The sequence below is a fragment of the Salvelinus fontinalis genome, chromosome 13 (assembly GCF_029448725.1).
Source record: "Salvelinus fontinalis isolate EN_2023a chromosome 13, ASM2944872v1, whole genome shotgun sequence".
NCBI lineage: Eukaryota > Metazoa > Chordata > Actinopteri > Salmoniformes > Salmonidae > Salvelinus > Salvelinus fontinalis.
Genome location: NC_074677.1, coordinates 47,892,501 through 47,910,378, shown reverse-complemented (window position 1 = coordinate 47,910,378; position 17,878 = coordinate 47,892,501). Strand labels below are relative to the sequence as shown.

At 44.1% G+C, this 17,878-nt stretch overlaps 1 protein-coding gene across 2 annotated transcripts in view; it reads right to left on the bottom strand.

Moving 5' to 3' along the window:
• LOC129868827 (roundabout homolog 1-like) overlaps positions 1-17,878 on the bottom strand; it is a 233,498-nt gene that overhangs the window by 25,920 nt on the left and 189,700 nt on the right. For both annotated transcript variants that reach the window (XM_055943104.1, XM_055943105.1), the window contains 2 exons: positions 8,705-8,843; positions 8,399-8,526 (listed from right to left, as the gene is read on the bottom strand). In XM_055943104.1, coding sequence (XP_055799079.1) covers positions 8,399-8,526; positions 8,705-8,843 — 267 coding nt within the window. The remainder of the gene's footprint in view (positions 1-8,398; positions 8,527-8,704; positions 8,844-17,878) is intronic.

The window sequence follows — 17,878 nt, the reverse complement described above, 5'->3', positions numbered from 1 at the left end:
TCCCCCCATGCCCCACATAACAGAGCTTTGCTCTTTCCCCAGTTTACCTTAGCTGATGAAGCTCCCTCGTACACCTTCAGACTGGTCTCTAGCTCCTGCATATCTTGCCCATCCCTGACCATCACAGAAACATCATCTGCATATGCTGAGACTGCTATTCCTGTCACCACCTCCATGCCTGTCCAGCACACTCCCCGCAGTCTCCTGCGTAGCAGTCCTAAAAAAGGCTCAATGGCTAGTGTGTACAGCTGCCCAGATAGAGGGCATCCTTGTCTAATGCCCCGTCTCACCCAGACAGGCCTACTGAGCGCCCCTCCCACCTTAACCATACATGACGCCCCAGCATACAACAGCTTCACACAGTTCACAAAGCTCTTCCCAAACCCAAACACAGACATCACATTAAACAGATACTCATGATCCACTCTATCAAAAGCCTTCTCTTGATCTAAAGAGACCAGTCCAAAGTTCACATTAGAACCTCTCGACAAGTCCAACATGTCCCTAATCAAGAACAAGTTGTCCGTGATTGAGCGTCCCGGTACACAATATGTCTGGTCCTTGTGTATTATAGAGTCCAGATGGGACTTCAGTCTGTTAGAGAGGACCTTGGCAAATATCTTATAGTCCGCACAGAGTAATGCCACAGGCCTCCAGTTCTTAAGTTCACACAAGTCCCCTTTTTTGGGCAGGAGAGTCAGTGCCGCCCGACGGCAGCTCATCGGCAACTCTCCTACCTCGACGCATTCACGCAACACGCAAAAGAAATCCTGTCCAATAGTTCCCCAGAATTTTTTGTAAAACTCCACTGGAAGTCCATCGACCCCGGGTGCACGACCGGGGGACATCTGGGTTACGGCCTCTGCCAGTTCATGTGACAACAGAGGAATGTCCATTTCATCCCTCTGTGCCCGAGAGAGCTTAGGGAGTCAACAAGACCTGAGCACACATAGGATCACACATTTCTGCCCTATACAATTCAGTATAAAACTCCACAGTCCGCTCCCGCATCTCCCCCACCACAGAGGTCACCCGCCCATCAGACAGCCGTAGACAATGCATACCCTTGGCTTCACTGCTCTGTCTTTCCAAACCAAAGAAGAAGGAGCTGGGAGCATCCATCTCCTTGAGCATGGAGAACCTAGCTCTTACAAGTGCTCCCTTTGCTTTAACCTGGAAAAAACTACCCAGGTCCCTACGTAATTCGGCTAAGTTAGCCTGGAGGCCTACATTGCCTTGCCCCACCATCTCTACCTCCATCTCACTAATACACCGCTCTAGTTCCCCCAATACTCTCCTAGCCTCTGAGGATGAGAGAGCTGTGTACTGTTGACAGAAAAGCCGAATTTGCACTTTCCCCACATCCCACCATTGACTCAGAGACTCATACTCCTCTCTTCGCTGCCCCCATCTTTCCCAAAAAGTCTGGAAACCTGAGCAAAAAGTGGCATCTTGTAAGAGCTTTACATTGAACTTCCAATAAGATGCCTGCCGGGGCCCTGGTGAAATAGACAGCCGAGCCATGGTTATGTGGTGATCCGAAAACCCCACTGGGAGAATGGTAGCACCCAGCAGCCTATTGCTCTGATTCCTGGACATGTAAAAACGATCAAGTCGGGCTGCACTCACCCTAGCCCCAAAAACCTTCACCCACGTATACTGTCTTGTGTTTGGATGTTTAGTTCTCCAAACATCCACTAGGTCAAACTGATTAAAGATGTCCCTTAACACTCCCACTGACACTGAATGAGGCTCTTCCCCATTTCTGTCTTTTGTAAAATCCATTGTACAGTTCCAGTCACCTCCGATCACCAGCGTCTCCTCAGGCGCTACTTGTGAGAGTTCCTGTCTAAGACTCCCAAATAGAACCCCTCTTTCTCTCCCTGTGTTAGGCGCATACACATTTATAAAGACAAAACCCATGTTGTTAATCTCTGCTTTAACAACAAGCAACCTGCCCCTACACACCTCCTTTGAGGAGCAAATTTTTACAGCCAGACCCGGTGCAAAAAGGACTGCCACCCCTGCACTAAGATTTGTCCCATGGCTCAACACACTTGCCCCTTTCCACCAGAGCCCCCAATCAACTTCATTCACCACATCACTATGCGTCTCCTGCAGAAATAACACATGTACTTTTTTTTGTTTTACATATTCACCCAACACACTCCTCTTTCCCGCATCTCTGGCACCATTTATATTAAGCGAGCCTACCCGAAGAGTCTCCATAAGAAGTGGGAGAAAAGCCAGCAGAGAAATAGACCAATAGGAAAGCTCAAAAAGCCCCAGTGTCAGTAAGAAATTAAACATTTAAACAGTGTCTGAAGGTAAACCTTTACGCACTGTTGTGACCCACTTCCTCAACCTAAACCGTTTCTTGGGTGAGAGGACACCATGCCCCTCATTTCTCATAGCATGTTGTACTGATCTTACAAACTTTCTAGAATCAGGAAAAAAAGCCTCAAGATTAACTTTTTTCCCCTTAGTCTCATTCAGGAACCTTGTCAGTTCTCTCAACGTGTACTTAGACCCCTCTGGTTGACTGGCTGTCAGCTCCGGGCCAATTGAAGAGGAGTCTGAAAAAAATAACTCCTCATCCTCTTCCTCAGACTCACTTTCCTCCTCTTCTCTATCTCCCACCCTGACCACCTGCCCTTTCTCTCTGGTTAGGGCCTCACCCACAGCAACAGGCAACATTTCCATGGTGCCTTTGTCCACACCCTTTTTCCTTTTCCTCTTGACACCCTCCTCCTCCCCCCTAATCTCTTACACTTCCCCACTATACTCTCCTCATCCACTAGAATAACCTGACTAGACCCAGTATCATCTACACCACCCTCCATAGCATGACTCGGCCCAGCATCATCTGCACCACCCTCCATAGCATGACTCGGCCCAGCATCATCTACACCACCCTCCATAGCATGACTTGGGCCAGCCTCAGCTACCCCACCATCCATAGCTTGACTAGACTCAGCCTCTGCTATACCACCATCCATAGCCTGCCTAGACCCAGCACCCTCTACACCACCCTCCATAGCATAACTAGGCCCAGCCTCAGCTACCCCACCATCTCTAGCCTGACTAGACCCAGCCTCTGCTTCTCCACCATCTCTAGCCTGACTAGACCCAGCCTCCACTACCCTACCATCTCTAGCCTGACTAGGCCCAGCCTCATCTACACCACCATCTCTAGACTGACTAGGCCCAGCCTCTGCTGTCTGCATCTCCTTACCCCCTGCATTTTGACCTCGATTTCCCCCATTTGCGCTTGTATCCTCACCTTGTCTACGGCCTTTATGTGGGCACGCAAAGCTCTTGTGCCCCAAATCCCCACATTCAAAACACCGTAGACTATCTGTGCTGGCAAAACCTGCATAGAGCCCCTCCCCATGCCTCACTTTAAAATGCACATTTAGCTGTTGCTCGTTGTTGTTCAGAAACATAAACACTTGCCTCCGGAACGAAACAACGTGTTTAACGGCATCTGCCTGAAACCCTGCTGACAGTACACGGAAACCGCTAGCAAACTTACCAAAACGACTCAGCTCTTTCCTAATTTGATCATCCGTGATAAACGGAGGCAAATTTGCCACTACAACTCTTGTTGAAGGGGTAGAGAGAGGTGAAATTGACACCAACACATCCCTTACAAATATTCCGCTAGCAATTAGCCTACCGACCAAATTAGCCCTTTTCATGAACACAACCACAGCTTTGTTCATTCTAGAAGCAGAATGTATAAACTCAGCTCCTACCTGTTCACCGACCGCGAGCAGAACCTCCTCCACCTTAACTCCGTTCTCAGGAACACACCTGAATCCATGCTGTATAGACAGCGTCTCCTCCGCGCTAGGCTGAGAAGCCATTGCGCACACTACACCTTCCAACCCCCAGGAAAGTTACTCTGTCCTCTTCCACCCTAACTTTGAAAAAAAAACTTTGGATACCGCCAAAATCAAATATTGCATTAACCCTCCACCATAGAAAATAACATGTAAAGAAAAGAATCAAGAAAGTTAGTTAGGATAGAGCTTTCCACACCAAACACTCAGACTCCAAAAACACCCAGCATGCACCGAGAGAGAGAGAGAGAGAGAGAGAGAGAGAGGGGAGGGAGAGAGAGAGACAAAATAAAACACCAAATAATGCATGCAGAGCAGAATTAGGCCGATACCCGCTAATTATTAGCGATTTCTGAACCTTCTATAACAAAGCCACCACCTACAGAGAGATGAACCAGGAGAAGATTCCCTTAAGCAAGCTGGTCCTGGGGCTCTCTTCACAAACACAAACACAAACAGACCCCACAGAGCCCCAGGACAGTAACACAATTAGACACAACCAAATCATGAGAAAACAAAAAGATAATTACTTTAATCATTGAGGCGGCAGGGTAGCCTAGTGGTTAGAGCGTTGGACTAGTAACCGAAAGGTTGCAAGTTTGAATCTCTGAGCTGACAAGGTACAAATCTGTCGTTCTGCCCTTGAACAGGCAGTTAACCCACTGTTCCTAGGCCGTCATTGAAAATAAGAATTTGTTCTTAACTGACTTGCCTAGTTAAATAAAGGTTCAAAATAAAATAATTAAGAAAGAACAGAGCAAACTAGATTGCTATTTGGCCCTAAACATTGAGTACATGGTGGCAGAATGACTGACCAAAAATTAAGGAAAGCTTTGACCATGTATATGTTAACTTTGTACTTCACTTTTGTTTATCCATTTCACTTGCTTGACACATATGTTTCCTATGCTAATAAAGCCCCTTGAATTGAATTTTGAGAGAGAGAGAGAGAGAGAGAGAGAGAGAGAGGTAGATGTGGCTCAGTTGGTAGAGCATGGGGGTTGTAGGTTTGATTCCCATGGGGGACAATTACGAAAATGTACACACTCACTACTGTAAGTCGAGAGGGATAGCTGCTAATTAAGACTTGACTGAGGAGAAAATACAGGAATCCAGATAATACTGGCAATTACGTAAAAATGTTACAAGGTGATCTGGAGTGTTGGCACTAGTTAAAGTGTGATAAACGACCCCAGTAAAAGTGTTAGGTGATGGAAAATATGCCTGAAAACATACTTGGAGAAAACCCTGTGTGCAAGCCTTGTGTTCGGAATGAAAGCAGCTTGACTGGAGTGAGGAGGCCTCCAATGTGTTTTGATTTCCACTACTGATAATGTGGCCTGGCTGCACCAATCACACGGCCAGACTGAGTCTAGAGGAAACGAGCCCTTAGTCTCCTGCCTGCTCTGTTGAATATGTTCAAACAAAGCAAGGACTTTATAATGTTTGTGTTTGAGGCAGAAAACAGAGAAACTATGGAGTTCAAATTACTACCGTGGGCTTATTCTGGTACTTGTGTAACAATGAATACTAGCGTATCCCTGTAGTCAGAAACTATGACTTGAGATACACTGAAAATACATTGATTGAAAGGAGGGGTTATAAAATGTGCTGCCCCTAATGTTACCTTCCAAGCTTCTCTCTCTCTCTCTCTCTCTCTCTCTCTCTCTCTCTCTCTCTCTCTCTCTCTCTCTCTCTCTCTCTCTCTCTCTCTCTCTCTCTCTCTCTCTCTCTCTCTTTACTATCTCGTTGATCTGAACCCTCAAGTATCTCCATATGAGATAATGTGTTTGTCAGACAGTGTTGTTGTTATGTCTCATTTCCTTCAGGGGAGATCTGCTCTCCCCCCTCTCCTCCTATTTGGTTCTAGGTAGAACCATTTTGGTTCTAGGTCAGACCCGGTGTCAGGATAAAGTGACTAAGGTGACAGTTGAAATGGGCAAAGGGGCAAAACTTTTTGGTTGTTCTTGCACTGGAATTATATTGAATTCTGCTAATACCACAATAAACATAAAGTTAAAATGATGAGACACCGAGATCATTGAGTGCTTTTGAAATCTGTAGCCTATCTCTGCTGCGCTGTTTCAGCACAACGGACAGCACCCTACAGCTAGGCCGTTTTGGTAATGAATATAGGCTACAAGATAGATAAGGCAATTCACCTATTACAAACAGCCTATGTGAATGCAGCTGTACACACATCTTACTAAAAGAATGCAAACTAAATGCTGAAAGTAGTAGCCTCGTTATTCATGCATGCAAATAAAAATACTGAATAGCAGTTTGCACAACTGCAAATGCATTTTTTACATTTTATTTAACCTTTATTTAACCAGGTAGGCCAGTTGAGAACAAGTTCTCATTTACAACTGCGATGAATGAATGCGAACAGAACCAAATTAATCTACATTTAGGCTAGTTACATTAACAGTAAACAAAAGGCGAATGGAGATCCAAATAACAAAACACAGCCTACAGCCTACTACAGTGAGATGCAGACATGCACAACTGTCTTGCCAAATAAACAGGCCCATACAGGCCCGCTTCAAACATAGAAATTCATGCCGCTTGCCCGTGAGTTAAGCAATACGTTGTGATATGTCACAATGCACTTCTATGAATCAAATTGCACCCACATAATCAATTAACCTTTCCATCACATTACCAAATCTAATGTGTTATATTCTCCTACATTAATTTCACATTTCCACAAACTTCAAAGTGTTTCCTTTCAAATTGTATAAAGAATATGCATATCCTTGCTTCAGGTCCTGAGCTACAGGCAGTCAGATTTGGGTCTGTCATTTTGGGAAAAAAGGGTCCAATCTTAAACGATGCCAGCCTACCATAAATACGTTTCCAATATATACAGTTCCATTCACAGCAACGAAAACCGATAGGCTACCAAGAAAACCACAACAGCATCTACAGTAAGAGTATTCCAGCCACTCTCTTCCTATGAACCAGTTGCTATTAAATGAACATTTTTAGACAGAAAACCTGTGGCTAGTGTAGCATTATAGGCTAACCTGGGCTGGCTGCGCTGTTCAAAGATCATCAGGAACAGTCGGAGGTGCAAGCGGCTGCGGAGCCATTATCCTGGCGGCGCTAATGGAAGGGTGAGTATTCTCACACGGAGCTAGCTGGAGCTGCTGGGCTTGGCGGTGGCATCTGTGGTTTGAGGCTGATGCTCATTGCTCCTTCTCCTTTGTTTGGGTACTTTGGCAAAGCCAATTTCTGATATCCATCATGGCAAATTAGCTAGTTCAAGTTAGCTAATAGGCTAAGGCTAATAACAGTAACACTTTTTACAGCTAGCTAGCTAAGAGTGAAGCAGCTTCTATGGTAAACTTGACCCCACCTTTGTATAAAATTAAAGGCGTATCACATTATCCACTTAGCCTACCACAGAGATAAGAAGTGTTTTTCCTGCTTTTTATGGAAACCCAAAGGAGTCATACCTAACCACCCCAGTGGCTTTCCATAGCCCCCCTACACACCACAGTGCACCCAGTCCATTAGAGATACAGATTCTTTTGCGCCAACCTGTCACTCAATCATTTGAACTTTTTTGCTATTTTTATGTAGGGACATAAAACTAAAAGTGAGGGGGCTAAGCCCCCTTTAGCTCCCTCGTGGAGCTAGACCTTTCCACAGAGAATTTTACATGGAACCCAAAAGGGTTTTACCTTGAACCTGTGTACACCGTACTTAGACAGCTACACCCTTCCCTCCAATTAAGCCAATCTGTAGGAATCTGCTATCTGTTCTTCCTCTCCTCTGTTCAGACCCTAAATTAGACCCTGGTCCCCCTCTTTTCCCAGGCAGGCAGGGCTGGTGTAGACTGTGTAATTGGAACCATGTCATTCCCAGCATGGGACACAGGATTGTCTTTAATTAAACCCTGCTCTGTCTGTCTGTCTGTCTGTCTGTCTGTCTGTCTGTCTGTCTGTCTGTCGTGTAGTGAGGTGTTACTGTTCATTTCCTGCCGTCAGTCCCTGTGCTTGTGGGGGTCATTGTGGCAGGGAATCCCTGCTCATAAATGAACCCACTTCCTGGTGCCTCATCAACACTCCCATCTGTTACACTGATCCAGTCATGGTTAGACTGTGGCAATGGGCTGTGTAATTAAGGAACAAGGCTAGTAGAGTGCTGATTGCTTCAGAACTGATATGAACCCAAGCCAAGGGGATACAGTAAATTACATAACCTCACAGATTGAACTGATAACCTAGCTCAGTCTGTTACCCTGGGAACTGCTTGACTTGACACATGAATGTAAACTGATCCATGCTTAAGAAAACAGGGCAGGCCAGAGATCAGTGGGGTAATACTCCATGGTGTGGCTAGACAGGGTTAGGTAGGATATCTAACTGCTCTGAGAACAGCTGTCTTCTTCTTCACACGTTCTCTAATGTTACATGAATGTGAGAGCAACAGCTGCACAGCATAAACCCAGTCTGCACGTTTCATAGTCTGTGCACCTTTCATGTCAAACAGCAGGTGTGACCAGGGTTGGGGTTAGGGTTACGGTCAGGGGAGGTTGTACTGACCGTGTACGGTCAGCGTAGCGGACGCCTCTGCCTTTCCCACCATGTTCTCTACAACACACGTGTAGGAGCCCTCGTCTGATGGTGCCACACCACGCACACTCAGAGTGTGGTCCTCCAGGATCTCATACCTGTAGACAGACACACACACAGGGAGAGAGAGAAAAAGATAAAGAAAGATAGACGTGAGACAAAGGAACTTTACACGATGGCATGCACACTGTATAATCCCAAGCATCTGATTCCATGACCAGATGTGACCCTGCATAAGGTTTAGATCACAGTATGTGCTGGGTCATCCATCCGTACCTCCCCTTGGGCAGGTCTGCATCCTCTTTCCTCCAGCGGACAGTGGGGACCGGATCTCCCCGCGCCTCACAGTGGAACTCCACACTCTCATCTGCCAGAACCATAACACTACTGGGCCTCTTCACAAACCCTGGGCGCTCTGGGGGAGGGGGAGAGCATCATCATCATCATTGACATCATCATCATCATCACTATCATAATCGTCAAAATAACCGCTATTCTTTGTGTGAAGATGTGCACGGCAGTTTGTAGAGAGCCCCCGCAGCACACGCTTTCTTCCTCCATTTCCTAGAGTTCCAATGCAGTCGCATGCTGGTTTATGTTAATATTGGCATTCTACAGTATCACACACATTTGAAGTTGAACTGAAATCTTGGCTTGGATCTCCAACCCGAGCCCTTAAAAATAAACGTCTATACCAGGCGGTGTCAGAGGAAGGCCCTAAAAATTGTCAAAGACTCCAGCCACCAAAGTCATAGGCTGTTCTCTCAGCTATCGCACAGCAAGCGGTACCGATGCACCAAGTCTGGAACCAACACGACCCTGAACAGCTTCTACCCCCAAGCCATAAGACTGCTAAATAGTTAGTTAAACAGTTAATCAAATAGCTACCCGGGCTATCTGCATTGCACTAACTTTCTTTGACTCATCACATACGCTTCTGCTACTGTTTATTATCTGTCACTTTATTCCTAGTTATATGTATATACCTACTTCAATTACATCATACCCCTGCACATCGACTCGATACTGAAAAACTGCTTCTATCTCAAGGCCATCAGACTGTTAAATAGCCATCACTAGCCGGCTACCACCCGGCTACTCAGCCCTCCACCTTAGAGGCTGCTGCCCTATATACTTAGACATGGAATCACTGGTCACTTTAATAATGGAACACTATTAACTTTAATAATGTTTACATACTGCTTTACTGAATTCATATGTATATACTGTATTCTAGTCAATGCCTCTCCGACATTGCTCATCCTAATATTTATATATTTCTTAATTCCATTAGATTTGTGCGTATTGTTGTGAATTGTTAGATACGACTGCACTGTTGGAGCTAGGAACACAAGCATTTCGCTACATCGCAATATAATCTGCTAAATATGTGTATCTGACCAATAACATTTCATTTGATACCCCGTATGTATATCCAAGTTATCGTTACTCATTGTGTACTACTTTTATTATTATGTGTTTGACTGTGTCTATTATTTCTCTATTTTCTTTCTCTCTGCGTTGTTGGGAAGGGCTTCCCGTAAGGAAGCATTTCACTGTCAGTCTACACCTGTTTTTTACGAAGCATGTGACGAATAACACTTGATTTGATTTGATTTGATTCGGGGCTCCCAAGTGGCACAGCGGTCTAAGGCACTGCATCTCAGTGCAAGAGGCGTCACTACAGTCCCTGGTTCGAATCCAGGCTGTATCATATCCGGCTGTGATTGGGAGTCCCATAGGGTGGCGCACAATTGGCCCAGCGTCGCCCGGGGTTTGGCCGGGGTAGGTCGTCATTGTAAATAAGAATTTGTTCTTAACTGACTTGCCTAGTTAAATAAAGGTTAAATAACAAAATACAAAGCTTTGAATTAAGCACCTAAAAATGAGACCTCTGAATACCATTAACCCCCCGTAACCCTCTCACCCACATTCCCCCACTTCTTTTAAAACCCATTTTATTTGCCTCTTTCTTATTTGTGACATGTGGATGAAAACCAATAAATCCACTTAAAACTAGTAGGGCTTGTTAAAACCAGGGCCATTTTATTTACATTGGTCCCAGAGCACATTTTAAACAAATCTGTTTCTTCAATCAGCAGTATTATTCTATTAGCCTTAAATGTTTTTACTGGGCATTATAAATGTGTGTGCCCTGGCCAGCCGCCCAGCCCAGCTGATTCTGTGATAAGACGTCTCAGTCTGCTCTGATGGGAAGTGCTAGGAGAGGGAGTGGGGTGGGAGTGCGAGGAGGTGGGGTGGGGGTGGATATGGTGACAGCATAGGAACGAGGTGGGGGTGGAGAGCGGCACCAGGGTGGGGTGGGGTGGGGGTGGAGATTGGAACAGGCTATGGGTCAGTGGTCTGGGACACTACATTTTTTTATTTCGACAGGGAGTCAATGCTGAGACCAAGGTCTCTTTTCCAGATAAGCCCTGTATAGCACCACAATACACATCAAAATGCAATAAACAAATTGAACTACACATTCATATAGACATTAAAATACACATCATTATACACAACAATACATGAAATGGAAAACACAATCATAAAATACAGACACATTCTTCAGTAAAAAGGTCTCCTAGCAACCGTCTGAAATGCCCTAGAGGCACCAATTCCTCCAATTTTAAAGTGTATTCTAGATCCTTCCACACGTAAGGTGCAATGAAATGAAAGGCTGATTTACCTAACTCTCTAGACACCAAAGGAGTCTCCAGAGTTAACCATCCCTGTGAGCGGGTTTGATATCTTGTCATTTTAAATCTTAACAGGGATGTTAGGGAAGTGGGGAGTTTGTGGAGCAAGACTTTGTAAACAAAAACAGCGTAATTATGTGATCAATGTGACTTCAAAGAGGTCCAGCCAACCTTTTGGTAAAGAATATAGTGATGAGTAATAAAACTGTCTCCTGTGATAAAACGAAGGGCGTTATGAAAAACGGCATCCAAGGGTTTAAGTGTAGAGGCAGCTGCACGTTGATAAATAGTACAACCATAATCAAGACCAGGTAGAAAGGTTCACTGCACAATCTGCTTCCTGCTGACTAGAGAGAGACAAGATCTGTTTCTGTAAAAGAAAATACACTTTTAATCTTAGTCTCTCAACAAGTCCAGTCGTATGTGTTTTAACCTTTTGCTGCAGTGGGCTAAATCACAGTGTGTTTCTTGGTAGTCTTAAACAAATCTACTTTGAAACAAAAACCTCACACACATTTTTATTTAACTAGGCAAGTCAATTAAGAACAAATTCTTATTTACAATAAAGGCCAAACCAGGACGACGCTAGGCCAATTGTGCGCCGCCCTATGGGACTCCCAATCACAGCCAGATGTGATGCAGCCTGAATTCGAACCAGGTACTGCAGTGTCACCTCTAGCACTGAGATGCAGTGTCTTACACCACTGCACCACATTGGCTTAAAAAAACAAGACACCTGTACAGTACCATGTCAGATATAGAGTGGAAATGTATTCAATTTTGAGTTTGAATCCCAATTTTACACCTTATGTACATCATAGAAGATAGAAATATAACAAAACCATTTGACATAAAAACACCAGATTTTCGAGGGGGTTGTTTGAAATAATGTTTATTAATTATGAAATAACATTCCCCCCATGAGGCCACTAGGGCATTTGCCTGCAGGAAAGGGGTAGATTATAAATCATTGTCAATCCAAACACCAAGGTATTTGGATGCAGGGACTCGTTTGATTATAGAACCATCCGATGAGAAAAGATGTAATCAGTCTGAGACAATCTTCCGAGAACTTGAATACAACACGTGTTTAGTTTTGCCCATATTAAGTATGAGTTTAAAATCCGTAAGGACAACTACAAAATCGGACTGTAGCCTTGTCACAGCCAGGTCGAGGCAATTGCGTCATAATAATATAATCTAAATATATATAAATATATATTTATTTTTTTAAACAGATTGACCAACAGCATGTACAGTGGCAAGAAAAAGTATGTGAACCCTTTGGAATTACCTGGATTTCTGAATAAATTGGTCATAAAATTTGATCTGATCTTCAGCTAAGTCACAACAATAGACTAACACAGTCTGCTTAAACTAATAACACACAAACAATTATACGTTTTCATGTCTTTATTGAACACACCATGTAAACATTCACAGTACAGGGTTGAAAAAGTATGTGAACCCTTGGATTTAATAACTGGTTGACCCTCCTTTGGCAGCAATAACCTCAACCAAACGTTTTCTATAGTTGCAGATCAGACCTGCACAACGGTCAGGAGGAATTTTGGACCAACCCTCTTCACAAAACTGTTTCAGTTCTTGGGATGTCTGGTGTGAACCCCTCTCTTGAGGTCATGCCACAGCATCTCAATCGGGTTGAGGTCAGGACTCTGCCACTCCAGAAGCCGTATTTTCTTCTGTTAAAGCAATTCTGTTGTTGATTTACTTCTGTGTTTTGGGTTGTTGTCCTGTTGCATCACACAACTTCTGTTGAGCTGCAATTGGCGGACAGATAGCCTTACATTCTCCTGCAAAATGTCTTGATAAGCCGATGATAGCAAGCTGTCCAGGCCATGAGGCAGCAAAGCAGACCCAAACCATGATGCTCCCTCCACCATATTTTAAAGTTGGGATGAGGTCTTGATGTTTGTGCTGTGCCTTTGTTTCTGCACACATAGAGTTGTGTGTACCTTCCAAACAACTCAGCTTTAGTTTAATCTGTTCACAGAATATTTTGCCAGTAGCGCTGTGGAACATCCAGGTGCTATTTTGCTAACTTCATGTGCAACAATGTTTTTTTTTAGACAGCAGTGTCTTCTTCTTGGTGTCCTCCCATGATCACCATTCTTGTTTAGTGTTTTACGTATTGTAGACTCATCAACAGAGATGTTAGCATGTTCCAGATATTTCAAATCAAATCAAATGTTATTTGTCACATACACATGGTTAACAGATGTTAATGCGAGTGTAGCGAAATGCTTGTGCTTCTAGTTCCGACAATGCAGTAATAACCAACAAGTAATCTAACCTAACAATTTCACAACAACTACCTTATACACACAAGTGTAAAGGGATGAAGAATATGTACATAAAAATATATGAATGAGTGATGGTACAGAACGGCATAGGCAAGGTGCAGTAGATGGTATAGAGTACAGTATATACAGTGGGGCAAAAAAGTATTTAGTCAGCCACCAATTGTGCAAGTTCTCCCACTTAAAAAGATGAGAGAGGCCTGTAATTTTCATCATAGGTACACTTCATCTATGACAGACAAAATGAGGAAAAAAAATCCAGAAAATCACATTGTAGGATTTTTAATGAATTTATTTGCAAATTATGGCTCGGGTGGTTGTTGTCCTTGATGATCTTTATGGCCTTCCTGTGACATCGGGTGGTGTAGGTGTCCTGGAGGGCAGGTAGTTTGCCCCCAGTGATGCGTTGTGCAGACCTCACTACCCTCTGGAGAGCCTTACGGTTATGGGCGGAGCAGTTGCCGTACCAGGCGGTGATACAGCCCGACAGGATGCTCTCGATTGTGCATCTGTAAAAGTTTGTGAGTGCTTTTGGTGACAAGCCGAATTTCTTCAGCCTCCTGAGGTTGAGGAGGCGCTGCTGCGCCTTCTTCACCACACTGTCTGTGTGGGTGGACCAATTCAGTTTGTCCGTGATGTGTACGCCGAGGAACTTAAAACTTACTACCCTCTCCACTACTGTCCCGTCGCTGTTGACGTTGAGTGTGAGGTTATTTTCCTGACACCACACTCCGAGGGCCCTCACCTCCTCCCTGTAGGCCGTCTCGTCGTTGTTGGTAATCAAGCCTACCACTGCAGTGTCGTCTACAAACTTGATGATTGAGTTGGAGGCGTGCATGGCCACGCAGTCGTGGGTGAACAGGGAGTACAGGAGAGGGCTCAGAACGCACCCTTGTGGGGCCCCAGTGTTGAGGATCAGCGGGGTGGAGATGTTGTTACCTACCCTCACCACCTGGGGGCGGCCCGTCAGGAAGTCCAGTACCCATTTGCATAGTACGGGGTCGAGACCCAGGGTCTCGAGCTTGATGACGAGTTTGGAGGGTACTATGGTGTTAAATGCTGAGCTGTAATCGATGAACAGCATTCTCACATAGGTATTCCTCTTGTCCAGATGGGTTAGGGCAGTGTGCAGTGTGGTTGTGATTGCGTCGTCTGTGGACCTATTGGGGCAGTAAGCAAATTGGAGTGGGTCTAGGGTGTCAGGTAGGGTGGAGGTGATATGGTCCTTGACTAGTCTCTCAAAGCACTTCATGATGACGGAAGTGAGTGCTACGGGGCGGTAGTCGTTTAGCTCAGTTACCTTAGCTTTCTTGGGAACAGGAACAATGGTGGCCCTCTTGAAGCATGTGGAAAAACAAAATACTGCATAGTTTCCTAGGAACGCGAAGCGAGGCGGCCATCTCTGTCGGCGCCGGAAGTCTTTAGCTGACACTCTAGGATTCTTCTTAACCTCATTGAGCATTCGGAGCTGTGCGCTTGCAATCATCTTTGTAGGATGGCCACTCATAGGGAGAGTAGCAACAGTGCTGTACTTTCTCCATTTATAGACAATTTGTCTTACTGTGGACTGACTAACATCAAGGCTTTTAGAGATACTTTTGTAACCCGTTCCAGCTTTATCAAAGTCAACAATTCTTAATCTTCTGAGATCTCTTTTGTTCGAGGCATGGTTCACATCTGGAAATGCTTCTTGTGAATAGTAAACTCAAATAGATTTTGTGAGTGTTTTTATAGGGCAGGGCAGCTCTAACCAATATCTCCAATCTCGTCTCATTGATTGGACTCCAGGTTAGCTGACTCCTGACTCCAATTAGCTTTTGGAGAAGTCATTAGCCTAGGGGTTCACATACTTTTTCCAACCTACACTGTGAATGTTTAAATGATATATTCAATATAGATAAGAAAAATACAATAATTTGTGTGTTATTAGTTTAAGCACACTGTGTTTGTCCATTGTTGTGACTTAGATCAAGATTAGATCAAATTTTATGACATATTTATGCAGAAATCCAGGTAATTCCAAAGGGTTCACATACTTTTTCTTGCCACTGTATATAAATAGTGAAAATAACGGTCCTAGTATCGACACCTGCGGAACACCTTTATGTACCTGAAGAAATTCGGACTTAACCCCATCTGTCACTAAGATAATCATGAAAGCATGAACAGGCATCAGAGCTCAGGCCCATCGAGGGCAACTTATTCAATCAAATAGCATGATCAACAGTATCAAACGCTTTGGACAGGTCCACAAACAATCAGCACATTTCATTTTAGTGTCTAAAGCAGGGTTACTCAACTCTTACCCTACGAGGTCCGGAGCCAGCTGGTTTTCTGTTCTACCTGATAATTAATTGTGCACACCTGGTGTCCCAGGTCTACATCAGGGGAAGAATTTTTAAAAACATAGTGGAACTGGCTTCGAGATCCAGAGTCGAGTCTGAGGGGTCGAAAGTATGACAAGATCATTAACAACTAAAGTGGTTGCTGCAATAGGGCTATACCCAGGCCTAAACCCTGATTGGTTTGCATTCATAATACATTTCTCAGATAAAAAAAGATCAAAGTTGGACATTTACCAAGGATTCAAGAATCTTAGCTGAACAAGGAAGGCTTGAAATGGGGCGAAAATGATAAGATCAGTACTATCCACGCCCTTATGGAGTGGCAGCACAAGAGCTGATTTCCATACTTTTTGAATATGTCCTGATAACAATGTTAAACAATTTGGGTTATTGAGCCAACAATGATGCCGACCGGGATCCAATTGGTCAGCCCCTGTGGATTTCTTGTTGTCTATTGCTAGCAAAGCACCCAGGACTTTTTTTTGGTAATTAGCCTAAAAGAAAAGCTTTGACTATAATCTCTGATCATTCAGCAAGTTTCCCTATCAGCATCCGACCCAATATCATTGTGAATAGGTTTAGAAGTAATTTCAAAGAGATAGCCCGCTGAAATAAAATTGTGATTAAATGCACCAACGATTGCATATCTTTTCTTTTGTAATAAGGCCTGTGTTTGAATTAATTTGTTGTGGCAGAGAAGTAGAACCCTTTAGGGATTTGACAGTTTTACAGAATTTAGCTCTCATTATAATCAGAAAATGCGGTTACATAATAATCAGATTTAGCCTTTCTGGTTGTCTTACACATTGATTCCTCAGTTCCTCAGCTTGCAAGTCCGGGCCTAAGCCTGTGCTCCTGGCCTTGACCCAAGCATCACCTCTTTCATGAATGACTTCTGATAATTCCAGAGTGTACCAGGTATTCCATCTACCTTTAACCCTTCGTAATCAGGGAGCCTGATTATCCACAATAATACTGAAGGCATCTGCAAAAAGGCTCAAAGCTAAATCAGGTTCAGGGATAGCTGAAATACAATCAAGGAGGTCACTAAAATAAAGATCATGTAAAAAAAGCTTGATTTAAAGTTCCTCTTTGTGATGACACGAGGCTTAGATTTTTATGTTATCACATCTCTAACACAATAACAAAATAGTTAACTACTCGAGTGCACAAAGGTTAGCCGAGGGAGGACGTTAGACCTCTATAACAGTTATTGATACATTTTAAGGCTGTCCCTGACTAAAAAAAAACATTGGTCGACCGAGAGTCGTCTGTCCTTTCGACCAATCGATTGGGTAAAATGTTAAAACGTGGATTTTTCCATATACAGTGCCTTTGGAAAGTACACACAATACCCCATAACAACAAAGCAAAGCATTTTTGCTAATATCTCATTTTGATAAGTATTCAGAGCCTTTACTCAGTACTTTGTTGAAGCACCTTTGGCAGTGATTACAGCATTGAGTCTTCTTGGGTATGACACAACAAACTTGGCACACCTGTATTTGGGGAGTTTCTCCCATTCTTCTCAGCAGATCCTCTCAAGCTCTGTCAGGTTGGATGGGGAGCATTGCTGCACTGCTATTTTCAGGTTTCTCCAGATATGTTTGATCGGGTTCAAGTCTGGGCTCTGGCTGGGCCACTCATGGACATTCAGAGACTTGTCCCGAAGCCACTCCTGCGTTGTCCTGCCTGTGTGCTTAAGGTCGTTGTCCTGTTGGAAGGTGAACATTCGCCCCAGTCTGAGGTCCTGAGCACACTGAAGCAGGTTTTCATTAAGGATCTCTATGTACTATGCTCCGTTAATCTTTGCCTTGATCCTGAAAAACATCCCCACAGCATGATTCAGCAACCACCATGCTTCACTGTAGGGATGGTGCCAGGTGTCCTCCAGACGTGTGGCTTGGCATTCAGGCAAGTAACTTCTAATGACATTGCCAATATGTAAAAGTAGCCTAAATAAAGCCAACAAATAAAAACATTGCAGCCCGCAGGCAGAAAATGTCCTGATAATAAATCACATTGGCTACGCATGACCTGTCTGCAAGGACACATTGTATCAACTGTTAACTTGGCCCAGCC